Source organism: Lycorma delicatula, chromosome 6 (assembly GCF_047948215.1).
Source record: "Lycorma delicatula isolate Av1 chromosome 6, ASM4794821v1, whole genome shotgun sequence".
In the NCBI taxonomy this organism is placed as follows: domain Eukaryota; kingdom Metazoa; phylum Arthropoda; class Insecta; order Hemiptera; family Fulgoridae; genus Lycorma; species Lycorma delicatula.
The window spans coordinates 23,242,058-23,265,699 of NC_134460.1; the positions used below are offsets into that span (position 1 = coordinate 23,242,058).

At 33.2% G+C, this 23,642-nt stretch overlaps 1 protein-coding gene across 2 annotated transcripts in view; it reads left to right on the forward strand.

The window, feature by feature from the left end:
• The first annotated feature begins 953 nt into the window (after positions 1-953).
• Positions 954-23,642, forward strand: part of Rab3-GAP (Rab3 GTPase activating protein) — a 95,037-nt gene continuing 72,348 nt past the window's right edge. For both annotated transcript variants that reach the window (XM_075369373.1, XM_075369374.1), the window contains exons 1-5: positions 954-1,109; positions 4,126-4,207; positions 8,489-8,618; positions 17,604-17,805; positions 21,972-22,308. In XM_075369373.1, the coding sequence (XP_075225488.1) occupies positions 1,094-1,109; positions 4,126-4,207; positions 8,489-8,618; positions 17,604-17,805; positions 21,972-22,308 (767 nt within the window). In that variant the 5' untranslated portion in view covers positions 954-1,093. The remainder of the gene's footprint in view (positions 1,110-4,125; positions 4,208-8,488; positions 8,619-17,603; positions 17,806-21,971; positions 22,309-23,642) is intronic.

Genomic DNA, 23,642 nt, shown 5'->3' on the forward strand with positions numbered 1-23,642 from the left:
ATAAAGAAGCTACGATTTGCTGATGATATAGTAATTCTAGCCGAGAGTAAAAAGGATTTAGAAGAAACAATGAACGGCATAGATGAAGTCCTACGCAAGAACTATCGCATGAAAATAAACAAGAACAAGACAAAAGTAATGAAATGTAGTAGAAATAACAAAGATGGACCTCTAAATGTGAAAGTAGGAGGAGAAAAGATTATGGAGGTAGAAGAATTTTGTTATTTGGGAAGTAGAATTACTGAAGATGGACAAAGCAGGACCGATATAAAATGCTGAATAGCACAAGCGAAACGAGTCTTCAGTAAGAAATATAATTTATTTACATCAAAAATTCATTTAAATGTCAGGAAAAGATTTTTGAAAGTATATGTTTGGAGTGTCGCTTTATATGGAAGTGAAACTTGGACAATCGGAGTATCTGAGAAGAAAAGATTAGAAGCTTTTGAAATGTGGTGCTATAGGAATGTTAAAAATCAGATGGGTGGATAAAGTGACAAATGAAGAGGTATTGCGGCAAATAGATGAAGAAAAAGAAGCATTTGGAAAAATATAGTTAAAAGAAGAGATAGACTTATAGGCCACATACTAAGGCATCCTGTAAAACAAATTGTTAGGGATGTAGGATGTAGAGGGTATACTGAAATGAAACGACTAGCACTAGATAGGGAATCTTGGAGAGCTGCATCAAACCAGTCAAATGACTGAAGAAAAAAAAAATTTTTATTAACTTAAAAAACATCCATTTAATAATTTATTATTATAATAGAGTACTCATCATATAGATTGCGCAATGATTACAATTAACAGATAAGTCTTCACTGAACAGTATTTGCTTTCAATGTGACTCGGCTGTAGTTTAATTATTAACAGTTTTCAAACTATCTCTTGAAATGAATTTTGAATTCAGAAAATATAGAGATTTATTCATTTTGATATTTTTTCTTCAGGAAGTAGCAGTGATGTGTGGAATTTAAATGCTAATGACAGTATATTAAAGAAGAAGGCTGATAAATATGATACGTGGATTGATGAAAGTCATGTTGCTATTTCACCTACTGGAGAGCTTCTTGTCATTGCTCATCAACGCAACATGATTGTATTAATCTGTAAGTATTTTTATTTTCATATACATTATTATTTATTATCTCTTTGTGAATATGATAATTTTCTTAATAGTCTAATCCAAATAATCACCCCAGCTAGGATTGCCTTTTGTTATTGGAATTTAATGTCATTTCTGTGATAGGAAGTTTTACATCAATGAATAAAATTCATTGTGGTTTTTAAATTCTTATGTATAAAATTCATAAGTATCTTTTTAATTTTTTTTTTCTTTCACATTATTTTGAATTATATTTCACAGTTTAGTTCCTGTAAGTTATAGTGTTATTTATTTCAATTGAAGCCTAACCATAATACTATTAAACTATACATCGACTATTTTAATATCTTATGAAAAGTCCCATAACAATTTTAAAATTGTTGAACAAAAATAACATTATTTATGATGGAATCATTTATTCTTTCATTGAGCCATTTCTCATCTAGATTAACATTTTACCATTTTCCCTTTTAATTGATGTTAAAGACTTATTATTCTTCTGTTAATTACAATATCTGATAATTACTATCAGATATCAGATAGTAATACTCTAGTTTGTTTTTTTTAACACTATTTTTATTTGCATATTTGTAAATGACGCTTGATGCTATTACACCTGCATGATGATCTGTCATTAGTACAATCGGGCTAACTTATTATTTCATATAGTAAAGATTGTTTAACTTTTGTTTAAGTTATTCAAGAAAATGAATATGTATATATAATCCAACTGGATCCATTTAAGTATAGAAATTAAAAAGTAAATAAAATGACAATTACATTTTTTCATAACCTATACAATAGCACTTTCATGGCAATCCCCATCTTCAGTTGTAATTTTCGTATTTTAATTTTTATATTAAACTACACATTAAAGTCAAACACATTTAAAATATATATAAAAGGTTTTTGACAATGTATGAAATTTCTTTTTTTATCAAATTAAAATTGAAAATTAAGAATTAAACTATAATTTTTTTTTTAAATCACAATTTAAAACTTTTTTTTTTTTTAATAAATAAAAATTAAATTATGGAAATTAAAAACTACATATATAAAATAGATATAAAGTCATATAGAGCATAACCAAAGAATTAGGAGGATCAAGGATAAGGGAGAGGGTGAATAGTGAGAAAGTAATAGTGTATTTACAGGTAACCCTAGTGATATTAGATAAGCATCTTGAATCAAACAAGTGCTTAAGACTCCTGGGTACAGTTTTTCATTCTTCGACTCAAATGTACATTATAATAATTTTTTCTTCCTGATACAAATGGATCATTTGAAAAAAAGTTCAGGCTTTCTTGAAGAAAACCCCTTCCAACTCCATATTGTGGTGTATGAAAGTATACAACTAAGCCATTCAGCCATAACCCCAGAGAAGAATGGGTCTTTTTTCATCCTTCTGGCCCCTGGGAAGGATCCACATCCAAGCAACTAATACTCAATCTCAAGGGGTGTCCCTCCAACTCTATCGGGCCTCCCCACCTACTGGCTATAAGTCCGGCATGACAGGTCAGCCTGCCAGTTCTGGAACTTTTTCTCACCCTTTGCCTCAAACCCCCAGTGATAAAACTGAGCTCAGCTATGATATTGTCACGAGACCACCATCAGGAGCTGGGACTATCTTTTGGGTTTTTCCCGTAGTGCCTACTGACTCGCCCACCTCGGGAACTCTTCATAGTCCTCCACATAGTCCTCTACCCTCTTCCAGTTTCTTTCTTCTTTCAACATGAAGTCCACAACACATCCCGCAGTCAGAAAACCTAATCGCATGGTCCGCCTCAGTTCACTCCACCTCTGGCATACGAAGAAAGTGTGGTTCAAGGAATAGTTATCTTTCCCACAGTAAACACAGTTCAAGAATTCACATCTGTGCAAACAAAACAAATATTCTCCAAAGCCTCCTTGTCCTGATAATAGTTGAATAGTTGGTATAATACATCGAATCACCAAGTTTTCTATCGAGCCAGCCATCAAATGGGAGAATCAAGGTTCTCGTCCACATCCCCTTTGGGGAGACCTCCCAGGCCTCTTACCATTCTCAACAAAGCAAACATCTTGTGTCCTTCTGTGACATCCCTTCAGAAATCCTCTTCCTATAAACTGCTTATAGATATATTGGGGGGACACAGGAATTTATTGTATATTTTTTATCCAAATGTGTTATATAATGAATTACAAATTAATGAGCTGTAAAATTCATTCAAATTTTCATTCTGAAAGAATTTAAAATCTCATTCAGAGAAACAGTTTTGAATTCATAACTTGGAAGCAATTCATAGTCTTGGAAAGCAAGACTGCTACAGGAGAGTATTATGCTTGACTACTGGAACAATTGAAGAATACTATTTCGGATCAAACATGTACAACTGGCCTGAAAGAAAGTGTTCTTTCACCATGATAATGTGACTATACACACTTCTCTGGTTGTTGCTGAAAAATTTCCATAACCTATGCTCCACATCCACCCAGATTTGGCTCCCAGCTCCTCTTCCTAACCTGAAGGAATGCTCACTAGCCAAAGATTCAATTCAAGTGATGAGGTTAAAGCTGAGATGACCATTTATTTTGGAGAGTTGGACAAATCACATTTTTGAAGGTTTTAAAAAATGGGAAAATTATTGGTCTAAATGTATTGAATTGCAAGGTAATTATTATGTTGAAAAAAAAAATTTCTAAAAAATCTTGTGTTTTCTTTTTTAGACCAAGAACTTTCCAAATGACCTGCGCATGTAGAGTGTGGCATCTGATTTGTTTGTAGTTGCTCATTAATAATTTTTATGGGAATGCTATGGTGGGATTTTATGTTTTATATTGTTTTTGTATAATTATTATTTTATTAAAAAAAATTGTGTTTAACAAAAACACAATTTTTTGGAAACAAAAGCACAAAACAACTGTCTGAATATAGAATTCAGTAATTTCTGTCATAGCCATTTTTATAATGCACAAAGTATTGTATATTGAATTTTTTTTATTAAAAATTTTAATTCTGTAGTTTTCATTTCTTCTTTTAGCAAAGTGGGATTCAAATGAAGAGAGTGCTGCTAAGAGGAAGTATCATGTGAATTGGAGTGGAGAGCCATCGCAAGAACCAAAGTAAATATCCATCCACAGAAAAAGAGTCTTTTATGTACAGTACATATAAAAATATTGGTTTTCTGATTCAGAAGACTAATGGAGACAAAGCTTCATTTGAACTCATGCAAACATCCTTCAACCACTTTTACTCTTTTGTAGAGACACATTGGTGCTGCTTATAGTTAAATTCATATAAAATTACTATTTCCATTTTATAATTTTTATCAACCAAAATTTCAATTGGTTAGTGAACTTTTTTTAGGATTATTTTAGTACAAGTACCAAGTTAATAACATGTTCAATTAAAAGCTAAGTTTTCTAGTACGTTGAGATAAAATCATTAAATTCTGTTACAGAAGTTTGAAATAATGATTTATAGTATAAATAAAATTAACATTTTTGTGGCTATAATATAGCCTAACATTTTAAAATATTCAATAGTGCTTCTAGGACAGACAGAATGATTTTGATGTCATACTGCTATTGCATAAGCTGTGGCATATATACTAATATTTTTCTTGTTTCACAGGGAGGGGGGATTAAGTGTAATGATGTGAAAGTGAATTGTATAGTAGCTATCAGAGCAGAGCAAAACATTATCCATGATTAACATGAGTGTGAGAATGTTATGAATAGAGTAGTATAAAAGGCTAAAAAAAATGTGCAATGAACATTTATACCTACAAATGATGTCTAACATATCAATGATGCATACTTGCTATAAGTAAAGCACATGCACCACCTATGAAACACCTGCCTATGGATTTTCAAAAGTGTCTGTAGTCAGTAACCTGTGTTTCTAGTCTTGTAGTGTAATATACACCACAGAGAGGTATTTTCTGCTTATGCTGTGCCTCTGGTTAATATTATCAGAAAAAACTATTGCAGGTTAAAAAAACATGATTTTTTTTCAATATTTTCATGCTAAAATTGGCTGTTATTTTTCAAATATTAACCTAATATCATAAAGGTGTTAAAACTTTACAAAGTTAATTTTTCCCCCATACAAATGATTATTCTGTTTATTAACTTATAACTTGTAAATTATAAAATTTTCTATAGGCAGTCTGATACAACACTCTCATTACTGTAACATGTATAAGTAGATTTATTTTAGGTGTATAAAAAGATTTTATTATGAAAACATGTTTTTTCCTGTTTCCTAGCTGTTAAAGAATACACAAAAACATTTTTCTTTCTTAAATATTCTGCATTTACGTTTGAAATCGTTTTCTGTATAAGACGCTGGAACAGGAAATACCTATCCTGTAAATTACTTTCTGGAGGTAACCTGCATTTAATATCTTTGCAGCATTCATTTGCTTTATTAGCTTTACTTACTAATTAATGAAATTATTTGACTTCTGAAACATTATATTTTACATAATTAATATTTAACAAATTGTTCTTGAAGTACTAACTACTACTACTACTTCAAACATTGATTTGAATTGTATTCAAAAAGTAAAAATTGAAGTGATTAATTACCCGCTAGTGAATTTCTTTTTTTAGTTCTTTATAGAACATTTTAATTGAATCAAGTCTTAATTAAAAAAGATTTATTCCATTTCACATTACATTAGAAGCACATTTTTACTGTAATTTAATATGTTCATTTTACTTTTAAACATAACCTGATAATATCATTTATTCTCTAATGTAAAGATTTTTATGAATAATATTTCCTAACCTGTATGATATCAATGGGAAGGAATCTGTTGTGAAATAAAAAATTTTTCATGACTATCTGTAAGTTTCACTTACATCATTATACTGTCTTGATTTTGTGATATATAAGTTGCAGGTATAAATTATCCAGTTTGTGATTGGAGACTCGCAAAATGAATTAAACTCTTTTCTTATATGGATTTAAGGTATGCCTTGCATAGTTCTCATGACACTTCCCCTGGAAAATGATAATATCAGGCTCAGTATGTTATCACGCCCCCAGATACTGCACTATAACATCATTTGTATATCTAATAGAATATTCTCTGACCAGGTATTTTACAGATTCTTCATCAGGAGCAATGTTGATTACCATACTGAAACCTGGTAAAGATATATCATGCCCCACAAGTTGTCATCATATCTCCTTGACTAGTATCCTGTGCAAGGTGATGAAATGAATGGTATGTCTAGTATGTCTGGAAAGTATTGTCTGGTATGGTTTCTTGAGAGAAGCACTGTAATTGCCCCAGAACAATGCGGTTTCCGTCAAGGTAATCATCATGTCTCATCTGTTGATCACATAGTTGCCCTGGAAGCTGTTATTCAAAACGCCTTTTTACTTCACCATTGCCTGGTTGCTGTATTTTTCAGTTTGCAAATGCATAACGGTTCATACAATATGGAGGAAAGAAATCCCTAATCCACTTCATGAATGGAGTATAGAAGTATCCTTGCATTTATCAGGGGTTTTCTCAGCAATCAGTACATCAGTCCCATTAAACAAGGAACTGACGTACAGAATATGCTAGGGAATAATGAAATGATGTTTTCTTATGTTTTATGATTTCTTAGGGCTGTCTGAATTCAGTTATTTGAATTTTCTGTAGTATGTTTCAGCTGTTTATACCAATGTTAATTTTTAATACTTATTTAAAATATAAATATTATGTTTGAGTGCTGGTAATGACACTTTTTTGTATGCCCAGGAAAAAACTTACAATCTTAATAGCTTTATGTTGTTTGATCACAATCTCATCCTTATTTCTTTTATGGTGCTTATCGACATGTTTGTCCTTTTTTTAAGGTCAGTGGTTTTATAAACATAAAGTTTCAAAATATGATGTATACATGTATGGAAGTATTGTTAAAAATTACCATTCAATATACATTAACAATTATATATGAGGGGTGCTGAAAAGTTCCCGGCTTTGATGCCTTGTGGTTGCAATGGAAAAACAACTTTGAGCTCATTTGAAATCTTAGTATGTAACTGTGCAAATATCAGGTGTCCAGGATTTGTACATTTTTTTCAGTTGCAGGTGAAAGCCAAGATGGCAGAGTCTCAAGCAAGTTTCTTGTCAGTGGCGTTACGGGTCATGAAGTTTTTGTTTCTCCAGGAAGAGTCAGCAAAAAACATTCACACTGAGATGCCACAAACACTGGGAGAAAAGTGTACTTACTACAGCATTGTGAAACCTGGATATCTCATTTCAAGACTGGCCATTTCACTTTTGAAGATGAGCCTTGCAGTGGGCGCCCTCAAAGCATAACTGACACTGCAACATACAGTGCTGTCCATGAGCTCATTCTTGAGGACCAGCGAATGTCGACCAAAAAGATAGCCCAGAAACTGGGTATCTCCAGGGAGCATGTTGGGTCCATTATCACCTCAACCCTAGATATGCGCAAGCTTTCAGCAAAGTGGGTGCCCAAATGTTTGAACTGTGATCAGCGGAAGGAACGAGTTGAGACATCCAAAGCCTTTTTGCACCATTTTGAAGCTACAGAGGCCGTTTTGGCTAGGTTAGTGACTGAGGATGAAACATGGCTTCACATTTATGATCGTGAAACCAAAAAATGTTGCCACAGCAGTTTCCCACAGCTGAAGAAGTTCCGCACCCAGAAACCGGCCAAAAATGTGATGGCATCCGTTTTCTGTGACAAAGACGGCATTCTGTTGATGGACTATTTACCTCAGGGATCTAGTATAACTGGGCAATATTATGCTAACCTGCTGGACCAGTTGAAGGAAGCAGTTAAGAAGAATCGTAAAGGGAAGTTGGCTAAAGGTATTTTCTGTTGCATGACAATGCATCTGTGCATATATCCAACATTGTGGCTGTGATATTAACAACCCTGGGCTTCCAACTAGTCAACCAACCTCCCTACTCACCAGACCTAGCCCCTTCGAATTATTATTTGTTTCTGAATTTGAAGAAACACCTGAAGGGTATTCGTTTTGAGGACATTGAAGATGTCAAAGAGGCTGCTGAGAGCTGGTTTCACACCCAATCATACGACTTTTATTTGCTCAGACTGGAAAAGCTGCAACAACGATGTACCAAGTGTATCAGTCTCAGGGGAGAATATTTGAATAAATGGATAATTTCAAAACTGGCTCCATTCTTTCTAGGCAAAGCCAGGAACTTTTCAACACCCTCGGTTGTCTCTGTCTGTATATCAATCAGTTTTCTATATATTAAAACATCTATATTGTTAGTCATATAAAATAAATTATATTATTATTTTATGTTTCATTAATTTGATGATTTTATGGTTATTTTTATTACCACTAGCTTGTAAGAATATAATTAGAGTTATAAAAAAAGTGTATTTTGTTAAAAACAGTGAGAATATTACCAGTGTTCTTTGTCTGCCATTGGCTGCATCTCAAAGTAGATCCTCTGCTCACTGTGGTCCTGATTGGACAGCAATAGTTGTTGGCTATTCATCTGGTGCTGTCCGTTTTTATACAGAGGTGAGTTGTTCATTGTACAATCATTATTAAAATCGATTGGGTGGCCATTTAATTGCACATTTTAATTTTCCAGTCATTTATTTCATTGATCTATTCAATGCCATGCTCTTACAAGTAAAAATGATAAGTTGCAATAATAATTACTAATCTCTTAAAATCTTTATAATAAATAATAATACAATAAAACACCTCTACAACAAAATGTTGTATTTCAATAAACTTCTCTTATTGTTATTTTTTTAACTTCTGGCAAATTGATAATCCTCTTTGCAACAGTACATTAAGCAGCTTGATGCAAAGACACATTCCATCATTAAAAAACAATTTTAAAGGAAAAAGATTTTGAAATATTAAAGGTTACTGTTTAAAATAACTTAAGTTTTATTCGCTTAATTGTTTTAGATCCCACAAGAGAGTGCCTATATTGGGAAATTATAATGGAATATTAATATATCATAGAAGATGAATCAGGAACTGTTGAAAACATTCAAAAAAGCTTTTAGAAGTCTTGAACATAATTTAACATCAGATTTCCCCATTCTCCTATCTCCACCCATTCAAAAAGGCAAGATTGTCTTGACATCACATGACATCTTTGCCAATACAATTTTTCAGAATATCTCAACCTCAGCACTACCTAGCAGGTCCAAACTAATTCAGAAACCTTCACGGGTGTGCGCATAACTCACAAACTTTTAATAAAATTTTATTATCTTAATTATACAACTGCATGTAAGTTTGTTAAACACTATTTATTTTTATTTTTTACACTTTATTTACTAATGCACTTTTTCACAGTCCTTTTTCTGACCACTTAAGAAAAAGTGTCAGAGCTTAGATACTTTTGCCTGCAAGATCTTTAGGTTTTTTCTTTTTTCTTAGGTACTTTTTTGCTTGCAAGATCTTCCAGATGAATTTTTAAAAAATTTTAATTTTGTAATATGTATCTTGCTCGCACAGGTATTCTTCTATATGTGTAAAGAAGAAAGTCTTTGTATTTGTTTGTTTGTTTCATAAATATCTCGACACCAGCACCACCTGCAGGTCCATTTTTCCTAGCGAGTCCAAATTACTTCAGAAACCTTCACGGGGAAGCACACAAAACTCACCAAAGTTTCATCACAATCAGATTAATAGTATAGGAATATATACAGGTCACACAAACAAACATTCATATATATGTATATAAAAATTTTAATTTCATTTGTGTACGGCTTCAAAAACTCAAAATGTTCTGCACCGATTGAGCTCAAATTTTAGCACGATATATAACCCGCATCAAAGATTGTTTTCATCTATTTTTAATAAATCTATCTATCTATTTTTAATTTGTACAGTTTTTTTAATAAATTAGAGGCTAATAAATCAGATGGAAATGTAAACAAAGGAAAACCAATCAGATCAATGCAAGATGGCCGCTGTCAAACGCAAACGACCAATCACAAAGAGCCCGTATGGCCGTTGCCAATGTAAACAAAATCACAACTGATTAAGTAACAAATTTCTTTGAATTATATTTAACAGCTAAAACATCTGTATTTTATTAAAAAAAAAAACAAAAAAAAAACACCAAAACAAAAAGAAAAGCCACCAAGAAGGATGACTTACAGTAAATAAATTAAAACACCCAACTTTCTTATAACCCAGATAGACTTAAGACTATGCAAACAAAAAAAGTCTAAATAACCAAATACACAGAAAATAATATCCCTACATAATGGCCAAAAAATCCTTTGTTAGGATATTTTTTTACATATATATGACCAAATAATCGTTTTTTGGTCATTTAGCATTCTTTGCTATGTAAAAGCAAAGAACAAAATTCACAAATAGTAACACTGAAACCACACAACTAAGTATTCGTTTTTTGTTTTTTTTTCTAACCTCCGAAACCACCGTTATGCATTGCTTCAGATGATGATATGAATGATTTATAATGTATGAAAATGCCATGCCTGACCAGGATTCCAACTCAGAACCACTGGATTAAAGTCCGAGACTTTACCACTCGTCCCATGGAGGCCGGCAAACATATTCATTAGGAGCCGAATAAAAACACAACTTACCAATACGGCGTTGTGTGTCAAACCAATTTTATACGGACTATAATTACTTTTAATACGCGAAACCCTTTGCAATGATTGAACATTAACTTAAACCTCTTCAAAAATTATTCCTTTTGAACTAAGCCGCATTTTGATGTCATTGTTTTTCTATAACACGGCTGGAATTCTTTTCGTTTAATGATAAGAAGCGTTGTCGAAGACAATAACCGAATTCTCTTCCAAAGGACATAATACACCGCTAAACTATTTCTAAATAATTCAAATTCGTATATTTTTTTTTACGAATCGCATTTTTCTCAAAATCTCACCTTTTTCTCAATCGACCTGCGGGGTTTTGTTTTCTTTGGAGATCATAATTCATTAGTAGATTCATACTCGAGAATCACGTTGTACACTGAAGCAGCACAAGTTCTACTTACATTAGCAGTTTATTAATATCTGAAATCAATGCCGTTTGATTATTCTGTAATTTGTAAGCATTACTCTGTTTTTGTAAGCATTTAAAATGATGTGTTTTTTGCACGACTTAAGGGCTTTTTTTTTCAGCCCACAAATCTTTATATATAAAAATGTTAAGTTCGTTTGTGTACACTTCAAAAACTCAAAATGTTCTGCACCGATTGAGTTCAAATTTTAGCACGATATATAACCCGCATCAAAGATTGTTTTTATCTATTTTTCGCATCAGTCACATACCCGCAACCGCGAGAAAACAGTTTTTTTAACAGTCAGCTGTGTACCAGTGACCGCGCCGCCATCTGCTGGAAACGAGGGGAACACTCGCCATACTAACTAATGACAACCGCAGTCACATGTGAAACAATACCTGTTCCCAATTACATTGTTTATTAACAAAAAAAAAATGTATCCACTTGCATCTGATTCAGATTATTATACAATCTGAATTAAATATTCACTTTAATCAAGGTACTTTTGTGTGATCGTGTCGTGATTGAGCTGCGCCTTTCACCAAGCTCTGAATTTATTAGAAAACGACCAACAATGGGATATATGTATTAATGACGCGTGCAACACTGCACATCCAAACCAAATTCACTCATTATTCGCAATTATATTGACCGCTTGCTTCCCTTCATCTCCCGCAGAGTTATGGGAAAGATATCGATCGTATGAATCTCCTCTATGAATCATGAGACCTTGCCGTTGGTGAGGGGGCTTGAGTGCTCAGGGATACAGAGTAGCTGGACCGAAGGTGCAACCATATCGGAGAGGTATCTGTTGAGAGCCAGACTAAGGAATGATTCCTGAAAGAGGGCAGCAGCTCTTTCAGTAGTTGTTAGGGGCGTGAGTCACAATGACTTAAACGGCCATATCAACATCACTCAGTCCTCTGAGTACTGCGCAGCTGAAAGCAATGGAAAACTACAGCTGTTTTTTTTCCAAGAAAATGTGGCTCTCTGCATTTTCAAAAGCAATAATGGAGGCGCCTTCCTTGGTAAAATATTCCGGAGGTAAAATAGTCCCCCGTTCGGATCTCCGGGTGGGGACTACTAAGGAAGGGGTCACCAGAAAAGTAAAAAATAACATTCTACGAGTCGGAGCGTGGAATGTTAGAAGCTTAAAAAAGGTTGGTAGGCTAGAGAATTTAAAAAGGGAAATGGATAGAGTAAACGTGGATATAGTAGGAATTAGTGAGGTTCGGTGGGAAGAGGAAGGCGACTTTTGGTCGGGTGACTTTAGAGTAATTAACTCAGCGTCAAATAATGGGCAGGCAGGAGTAGGTTTCGTGATGAAGAAGAAAATAGGAAGGAGAGTGGAGTATTTCAAGACGCATAGCGATAGAGTCATTGTAATAAGGATAAATTCAAAACCTAAACCGACAACGATTGTTAACGTCTATATGCCTACAAGCGCCCATGATGATGATGAGATAGAATGTGTATACGAAGAGATTGATGAAGCAATTAAACACGTAAAAGGAGATGAAAATTTAATAATAGTTGGAGATTGGAATGCAAGCATTGGAAAAGGCAAGGAAGGAAATATAGTGGGTGAATACGGGCTGGGCAAAAGGAATGAAAGAGGGGACCGACTTATAGAGTTTTGCACGAAGTATAATTTAGTAATTGCCAACACCCAATTTAAAAATCATAATAGAAGAATATACACTTGGAAAAAGCCAGGCGATACTGCAAGGTATCAGATAGATTATATCATGGTTAAGCAAAGATTTAGAAATCAACTCGTGGACTGCAAAACTTACCCTGGAGCAGACATTGATAGCGACCATAATTTGGTGATAATGAAATGTAGATTGGGGTTTAAAAACCTGAAGAAAAGGTGTCAGATGAATCGGTGGAATTTAGAGAAGCTTGAGGAAGAGGAGGTAAAGAAGATTTTTGAGGAGGACATCGCAAGAGGTCTGAGTAAAAAAGATAAGGTAGAAAATGTAGAAGAAGAATGGGAGAATGTTAAAAAGGAAATTCTTAAATCAGCAGAAGCAAACTTAGGCGGAATAAAGAGAACTGGTAGAAAACCTTGGGTTTCAGACGATATATTGCAGCTGATGGATGAACGTAGAAAATATAAGAATGCTAGTGATGAAGAAAGTAAAAGGAACTATCGGCAATTAAGAAATGCTATAAACAGGAAGTGCAAACTGGCGAAAGAAGAGTGGATTAAAGAAAAGTGTTCAGAAGTGGAAAGAGAAATGAACATTGGTAAAATAGACGGAGCATACAGGAAAGTTAAGGAAAATTTTGGGGTACATAAATTAAAATCTAATAATGTGTTAAACAAAGATGGTACACCTATATATAATACGAAAGGTAAAGTCGATAGATGGGTGGAATATATTGAAGAGTTATACGGAGGAAATGAATTAGAAAATGGTTTTATAGAGGAAGAAGAGGAAGTTGAGGAGGATGAAATGGGAGAAACAATACTGAGATCTGAATTTAAGAGAGCATTAAAAGATTTAAATGGCAGAAAGGCTCCTGGAATAGACGGAATACCTGTAGAATTACTGCGCAGTGCAGGGGAGGAGGCGATTGATAGATTATACAAACTGGTGTGTAATATTTATGAAAAAGGGGAATTTCCGTCAGACTTCAAAAAAAGTGTTATAGTAATGATACCAAAGAAATCAGGGGCAGATAAATGTGAAGAATACAGAACAATTAGTTTAACTAGTCATGCATCAAAAATCTTAACTAGAATTCTATACAGAAGAATTGAGAGGAGAGTGGAGGAAGTGTTAGGAGAAGACCAATTTGGTTTCAGGAAAAGTATAGGGACAAGGGAAGCAATTTTAGGCCTCAGATTAATAGTAGAAGGAAGATTAAAGAAAAACAAACCAACATACTTGGCGTTTATAGACCTAGAAAAGGCATTCGATAACGTAGACTGGAATAAAATGTTCAGAATTTTAAAAAAATTAGGATTCAAATACAGAGATAGAAGAACAATTGCTAACATGTACAGGAACCAAACAGCAACAGTAGCAATTGAAGAACATAAGAAAGAAGCCATAATAAGAAAGGGAGTCCGACAAGGATGTTCCCTATCTCCGTTACTTTTTAATCTTTACATGGAACTAGCAGTTAATGAAGTTAAAGAACAATTTAGATTCGGAGTAACAGTACAAGGTGAAAAGATAAAGATGCTACGATTTGCTGATGATATAGTAATTCTAGCCGAGAATAAAAAGGATTTAGAAGAAACAATGAACGGCATAGATGAAGTCCTACGCAAGAACTATCGCATGAAAATAAACAAGAACAAAACAAAAGTAATGAAATGTAGTAGAAATAACAAAGATGGACCACTGAATGTGAAAATAGGAGGAGAAAAGATTATGGAGGTAGAAGAAGTTTGTTATTTGGGAAGTAGAATTACTAAAGATGGACGAAGCAGGAGCGATATAAAATGCCGAATAGCACAAGCTAAACGAGCCTTCAGTAAGAAATATAAGTTGTTTACATCAAAAATTAATTTAAATGTCAGGAAAAGATTTTTGAAAGTGTATGTTTGGAGTGTCGCTTTATATGGAAGTGAAACTTGGACAATCGGAGTATCTGAGAAGAAAAGGTTAGAAGCTTTTGAAATGTGGTGCTATAGGAGAATGTTAAAAATCAGATGGGTGGATAAAGTGACAAATGAGGAGGTATTGCGGCAAATAGATGAAGAAAGAAGCATTTGGAAAAATATACTTAAAAGAAGAGACAGACTTATAGGCCACATACTAAGGCATCCTGGAATAGTCGCTTTAATTTTGGAAGGACAGGTAGAAGGGAAAAATTGTGTAGGCAGGCCACGTTTGGAATATGTAAAACAAATTGTTAGGGATGTAGGATGTAGAGGGTATACTGAAATGAAACGACTAGCACTAGATAGGGAATCTTGGAGAGCTGCATCAAACCAGTCAAATGACTGAAGACAAAAAAAAAAAAATCGATCGTATATGGCTGAGGATATTTTGCATAGAGTACGCCTAGAAAATACCAATATGACCATGGCATTTACAATGAAGCATTGATAAATATTGAAGACAAGTGCTTAGCTATTGCAAATAAAGTTCTTAGTCAGTTGAGAATGCCAGCACCCACCCGAGCTGCGATTGCTTCATTTGATGTGGATTTACGCCGTGAAAAGAGTTACAACATTGGTGATCTTCAGTCATATGTCTAATCAAACATTCCCAAATTATCGGGTAAACAGAAAGGCATTTATAATCGCATAATGCAAATGATAAATGACGGAGTTGGGGGGACCTTCTTCTTGGATGCGCCAGGAGGAACTGGGAAAACATTCCTCATTAGATTGATTCTAGCAACGGTTCGATCAAAAAAATGACAATTATCCTGTTGCGGAATATTAATCAGCCAAAACTCTGCAACGGCACGCGACTTGCAGTTAAGAAATTGATGAATAACGTAGTGGAAGCAACGATTTTAACAGGGCCTCTCAAAGGTGAAGATGTCCTCATTCCTCGAATACTCATAATCCCGACCGATACACCATTTTAATTTAAAAGATTGCAACTGCCAATTCGATTGGCATTTGCAATCACAATCAATAAAGCTCAAGGTCAATCTTTAGAATTGTGTTGTTTAGATTTAGATGCGGCTTGCTTCTCACATGGGCAACTGTATGTTGCGTGTTCCCAAGTCGGCAAACCAGATAGCCTTTATATCTACGCAGACAGTGGAAAAACAAAAAATATTGTATATTCACAAGTATTGCAAAATTAAACTTCTATAAAACGTATGCTTTGTTTTGTTTCTCATTTCTCATCCATGCAACCACAATGTGCCACAGCGAAGCGTGGCGGGTAGAGCTAGTATATATATAGATAATTATTGTTTATTAATTACAACCATTGTCACAAATAGATATTTGTAAATAAAAATGTATTTAAATATTTTGCTTCAGTTTAAACAATGTATAGTAATTCTTTTAAGAAACTGATATCCATCTCATTACTCATGAGTAGCAAACAACAGATTGTAGTGAATAATTATTACAGTATTTAGTCCTTTTTGAAGTAGTTAATTATATTAATTTCTTTTTTTTATGCTGGATTGTCCAACATTTGTTGTAATTATTAGATATTGTAAATGAGAATGGTACTGAAGTCATTTTTACCTAATTACAAACTATTCTTCACATCAGCTATATTGTTTTTTATTTCCATTGTAGAACTATAAGTATAAAAATACAGTGAAACAAATTATCTCAGAATTTAATTTACAAAATACACTTGATAATAGCAATAAACCTTTGTTTTAACAGTTTGTTTTTTCTGATCTGTTTAATATTGTTGTCAGGGTTATACTAATTGATTTATTTTCAAAGCAGGCTTACACTCAATTACAATCACCATGACAGGTGTAGCATAGAAAAATGTCAAACCTGACTGAGATTCTAACCCAAAGTCTTTTAGATGAACGGCAGCGGTAGTAAGAATTATAAAAATTTATTTCCAATAATGAATTATTATTTTTTACCAGTTTTTCTTATTATTTTTACTAGTTTTTTTTTCATGATTTTGCTGAAAACATCTAGTTTGAGCTTACTCAAGTTATATTTGTTAGCCAGACCATAATGTAGAATAAATATTCTATGCATATACTAATTTTAAGGAAAAAATGAATCGTTATAACATATTAACTATAACGGTAGGTAGGCAATCTATTCTGTATTTTTAAAATTCTGTTGGTACTTACTTTACTTCCAGTAATCTGAAATTATTATTTTTTTTAAACAACTACATGTCTGTTATTTTAATTTGTATATTTTTAGGGAACACACTTTTTCTTGGAAAAAATCTTCAAGTGAACTGATCTTCATGGTAAAGTGGTAGTATCTCAGCCTTTCATCCAGGGGTCTCAGGTTCAGATCCCAGTCAGGCTTGGCATTTTTTATACACTACAAAGTTCCATTTCCGTATTTCCATGTACAGGTTTCTGTGGTGAATTAGTTCATTGACCAAAAAGCAATTAAGAGACTTGTGTCTTGAGCATATTTAAAATAATTAAATTGTAGCTTATAAATATAACATTTTTGGATGATTGAAAATATTTATACGTCCCATATAAAATGTAAGTTATACTGTAATTTTAATTTTTCATTACGAGAGCATCTCTCGTAATGAAATGCAATGATTTTACTTGCTGCATTGTTATTTAGTTGTTAGTTAATTTTATGTGATTCCCTATATAACTCCAGTTCAGTTATAAAAAAAATCATTGTTTATCACTTATAAAGGTTTAGAATTTGTTAATAAATTTTGTTTAATTTTTAAAAATTCATTGGATAATTTTTTTTTAACTGAATTTTTATGTTTGACCATTACCAGTGTGTAATTTTTTTCCTTGTCAACATGACTGATTTTTTTAATTATAAGGATATTATTTAATATAAATGAATTTAAATTTAATTTTTATTCTTATTTTAGAATGGTTCTTTATTGCTCAGTGAAGTTCTACATGAGGAGTCGGTTACTGGCCTTAAATGTCAGTCATATCAACCTGCTAGGTATTCAGCTGGTTCTGAACAGAATGAGGAGCTGCATGTGATTTATAAAAATGTAGTTTGTTCGGTGTTTGGGTTTGCTCTTTGTAATACACTCAGAGCATGTCGCAATCAGCTTGCTAGAGGTAAGAGAATAATCCTGTACTTTAAAACTTTATGCTTGTTATGAAATTATTAAGATAGGTGCAACTTACCTTCTATGGATCTAAAACGTCTGTGTGGATTCCATCATGTTAAAAGCATAGCTGTATGTGCCTGCCTCCATGTCCAGTTGTTCATCCACAACAGCATCAAATGATCAGGGTGATCATTTCCAATGCTGACTGAACAACTCTTGGAGCTGCTCATTGTTGACCTATCTGTGTTTTCAGATCTCTTCTTTTATAAAACTTCAGAATGCATTATCAGGTTTGGTGAGTTTAGGGCTTCTTGTTAGCCAAGGCAATGGATTCGGTAACATTTCTGACCCACGTCCGATCCAGCAATTTGGAAAAATGTCATTGAAACTTCTGCAGACATTCAAAGCAAAATGCACTGAAGCACCTCTTGCTGAAATGTAATTTCAGGCGATTAATGGCGATCCCTTTTGCCATTAATTCTGGAAGCAACCATCATTGATCATTCTCAGATAAGTGTGTTGATTAACTCCATTGAAAAAATAAGGACCAAGAAGATTTACACCTGCCATCCCAGCCCAAATCATAACATGAGGCAGTTTGTGTTTAATCCCCAAAAAAGTTAGGATTGCTTTCGCTCAGAAAAATACCTTTTGGTTATGGGAGCTTTGATAAATATCACACTTGTCTGAGAGAGTATGATGTTCTTTTTATCATTAGCTCTCAGAAAGCTTTCAAGCAATAACTGACATGGATAGCCCATAGATTAAGGTCATTGTCAGTCAACCCACTAACTGTGGCTGGACAAAAACATAACTTTCAAATCCTTCGGCATATGATCTCACATTGTCGATCTTGGAATGCCTAACTCTACAGAACATTTGCATGCTGATTTCATCGGCGATTGTTAAATCGATCCCTCCACAGCAGCAAACATTTCAGCTCAAGTGCTTGGCTTCCCACTATGTGGCACATCAAGAACACTTCCTGTTGCAAAGGCCTTTTTCTCCCACATCAGTAACATTTCCCATGATGTTACATTTACCCAAAATGTTCAAAGAAGTCACTGATAATGTTCTCCAATATTTTACTAGTTGTGGATGTTCGTGGGCCAACACACAATCTAACAAATGCTCTTCGACAGTGTACACACATGTATCCGCCATCGTTCCACTCTCGATTACAACTAAGGTCATCCCACCATGAATGTACACACCACACAATCCCCACAATGGCTTACCCTCTCCACCCTTTCAAACAGCTCTGAGCAATATCTGAGGTGAGAATTGGTAGCAGCAGATCCCGATTAAACTGGATTTATTACAGTGTAAATGGACTTTCTGCATGCCCTATACATGTTACATGAGACATGCTCATTTGTATGATACATGCCCATTAATCGTTCAACAAGCATTCATAGAATTAAATCGATTTATTGTATAATTATTCAATTCTTGGCTAATTTTTTCATCTCAAAATATTTTCTGCATCCTAATCCTGAATTATTTACTTCATATATAACATTTGTGGTGGTTAGGGTTCAATTAACTACACATCTCAGGAATGGTCAGCCTGAGTGTGTACAAAACTACACGTCATATCCTCAATTCCTTGGTCCATGGGGGTTGGTTACTTATTGTTCATTAGTTGAACAGATTACAACATACAAATTAGGGAAATAAAAAAATACATATGTAACATTTATTTAATTATTATATTATCATTTTCATTTTTTCCTTTATTTATAATAAGCGCTAGTGTATGTTATATTAATTCCTCAGTATATACAAATGATGATTTTTTAACGATCAAAATAACCGTTTAGTTTTTAATTTTTTTTTGTAAACAGTTTATTAATTTTTTAACTTACTTTAATTTTACTGCTAAACATAGCCCTTTCATTATTATTCATTAGTCTGTTTTTATCACCCTGATTTAGGAATTTGCTAACACCTAAATTTTTATATAGTTTATGGGTTTTTAGATTTTCAAGTGTTTTAGATGTACTGAATATGGTCTGAAATTTTTATCACAGATTTGAATTCATTGTTATCATTTGTTTTAGCCTCATGGGTTCCTCAAACTGGAACAAAAATAATTAAATTTCTTTCAAACATTGAACCATTTCTCAGTTTATCTCGACTCAATTATTTTTTTTTATTTTTGACTAAAGAACAATATTATCACAGAATATTAGGATGCATGTTAGGTCTTCAGTCAAAAAATGACTGACGTAGAATACATATCACTCTGATACTGACTTAGCCATTCTCAAGATAACAATAGTTCCATACTGGGCTTTTTCAGGTAATGAGGTATGAAGTGGTTGATTTCCCATTGCCTCTTTACAAGTAACACTTTCACTATGTTCACCAAAGGAGTGGATAGTTAACATCATTATTCTCAGAGAAAACTGTTTCGATTACTCCCTCTTGTGTTAGATGATTTATATGACTTATCGCCATAAGAAAAACTGGCACAGATAGTGAAAAGTAACAAATTGAAGTACCTTTCTGTAAAGAAAATTCCTTATTTACATTGGGTTCACTCTTCAGAGAATGACCATTAAAAACCATATAAAAAAGGTGTTTTAGTTTTTGGTAATATTTGATTCTGAAACATTCCAAGAGAAGAAAGTAGATTTTTATCCAAGTAATTATCTTTATTCTTATTCTTATTTTAGTCATTTATCATTCATCAGACATCATCTAAGTGTCACTGTATTTTTCATAGTTAAATTAATGAAAGTTCAAGCTATTCTAATGTTAATATCCATACAAATTATTCTAAGTTTTCAACCAGAGTTGTATAATAATAGCTAAATTACCTGTTTTCTGCTGATTATCAGTTTTTATATATTATCAGAATAGAAATCTGTGATCAGTAAAAGTCTATTTCAGTATAGTGTTTATACAAGTTTTATTACTATTTTTCATCAAGAGTTAAGACATAAAATAGATTTTTTAATTACAATTATCAAAAGATTCATTCCTTTCTATAAGTTTTCTTAAAATCAATTCAGATATTAATATTTAATGATTGAAACAACATTCCCAGATTTAAATAACAGTTTTTTTTTATTTTGGACACCTTGATATCATGAACATGAACTATTGCGAACAGTATACTGACAATACATCAATATTATTTTGTATTGTTAAAAAAGTATATTAAACTTTTCTTTTCTTAATTAATGTAGCATTAACATTGGTCCCAATCAAACTTGTTTTCTTGAAGTTAAGAATTTTTCTGTAATAAAATGTAATTTTAGATTTTGAAAATACTATTGGAAACACCAATCCTGATTCGCATTCCTGGACCAGAAGGTCCTGAAAAATGAAGACCAGGAAGCCATTTTTTTTAAAGTGGTGCTCCCCATAAAGACCTAAGCTTAATGGCCTCAATCTTTCATGATATAGGATTTTGCCCAAGAAAACTATTAGAGAAAACCTCAGAAACATAAAACTTTATTTTTAGACAGTTTGTATTATTAAACAGCCAAATATCCATGAAGGCTTGAAGTAATATTCATGAATGTCTAGGCTGGTTAAGGATCTTATGGCCTTAATGAACTGCTTAACTGTAAGTTCTTCTTATATACGAGGGTCTCTGGACATGAAGATATGTTTAGGAATTATGTTTATGTGATTAGAATTGGAAAATTGCTTGACCAAATGCATTAAAAAAAAAAATGCAAAATGAATTGACAAAATGTAGAAACATACTTTGGCCAGTCCAGACCTGTACTTTTGAATATTATTTTACTGTTGTAGAAGATTAGTGGAAAGAACATTATTTTTTTTGTAGGAAAGTCATCCTCGACCTACGTAGTCAAATATGCTTATTCATCCTTCTCTTATTCATTGTTTGTTGCATTCAGTTATAGCTTAAGAAAATCTTGGCCTAGATCTTTTGACTGATCAGAGTCCTTTTTTAATGTGTTACAGAAAGCGTTGAACAAATGGCATGACAAAAAGATTTCCATAATTTGGGAAATAAACTTTTGCCTCTTGCAGTTACAAAGCTTTTTGTTGACTTGAGTTGGTTGTAGGTTTTTGATTCCCAGTTCATTGCAAGGGTAAAACTCTTATCATAAAACTCTAATATCATAAACTAAAAAGTGCATTTTAATTATTTTGTAAAGATTATGTTTTTTTCTGTTTTGTGTTTGTCAGTGCAAGCAAACTGTAGTGACAGTACTTCATCATTTCTTCCTCCACCGTTATCACTACGTAAATTCAGCTTACAGGAGCAAGGAACAGTGTCTGATTTATTTGTTGGACCAATACAATGCCCACCAGCTTTCACTCATCTTGCCACTGCTTCTATTTGTGGTGGTTACAATGCTTCCTATCGTCCAACTCCACCTCAGAGCTCTCTTGTCATAGCAACAGGTAGTAAACCATTTGTTGGTTTCCATTATGCAATTGAAGGCAGCTCAGCTCCTGTTTTAACTGATGTTGCAAAAGCTATGGCTACAAAGTTGAAATCTGCTATTGGGCAAGCTGTTCCGTAAGTAATAATATTTTAAGTTCTATTTATTTTCACAAGATTTATGATTTAATATCTCAAACTTCATCGAATAACAGTTACAATATAAATTACTATTTTCATTACTGTCCAAACCTGTAAAATTGTGGTTAGAGTTAGCATTTGTTGATGAATTCAGATAACAAAGATATGAAATTTTTTCACCTATCAATTCACCATTTTTTTAAAAGTCATATGTGTAGCATGTCCACAATCATAACAGTAAATAATAAGTAGCATGAGAGTATAATATGAATGGCAATACTATCAATATTCAGTTGAAAACATCCCTTTGCAATTGGTTGTACTTCAGATCCAAACTATGAATCAACTTTAAAACTAATGAACAGCGATCATAAGAACAGTGAACCATTGAATTACAGTAAACTCTCCGAACAGAGCAGAGCTTTTAAAAATAAAAATCTCTCTGTAGCAAAAGAACTGGCTGGTCCCTACACTTTTACTATACCAATCTACATTTTGGCTTTATTTCACAAAAGAAAAATCTGAAATTTTACTATAATTGTCTAACAGTTTGTCTCTGGAACTATTATTTTCCCGTCAAGATAGCACCATAGCTCTAGAAGGGAAAGTATTGTAATCAATCCAGTTTGGGCATATGCTGTTTTCACCGGATCCTGATATTTGACACCTAAGGAATCCAAACACCAGATTGAAATTTTCTGGATGTTGAAGTTCATATGTACATATGTTCAGTGTGAGCCTTATATATATATATTATTCACCTTACATCTTCAAAACTACTGAACCAATTTTGATCAAACTTGGTCATATTACTTATTTGTATGGGGAGTTGATGCCATTAAATTTTCAACTTAAAAGAGGGAAGTAGGCTGTAGGGCAAGGTTACCCTCAGTATCTCAAGATTTCACCTAATTAAGGTCATATTTTTCTTTGGCTCATTTGTTAATAATTAAAAAATAACAATATTTGCAAAAAGAATTTTGGAAAATCACACCCTCACCCTAAAAAATGCTGTAATAATCATCTGCTCCGTAGTGAGATCACAGATGAGCGGTAGATTAAATAAATAAAGAATATTTAAGTGTAAAAAAGTCTGGCTAGGTCTCGAATTCAATTGCCTGGTTGACTCGGTACCTGGTGTGTTAAGCCTCATGGCTACACTAGCATGCCGACTATACAAGCAAAATTTGTTCTACATAACTTGTGAAATTACATTGCTTAAGTTAGTGCCAACCATCGCCATTGCTACCACCACACCCATGCAAATTAAATATAATATGCGTGTGCGCTGAAGTTAGAATCATTGAATTAAATAAACAAAAAAAATATTA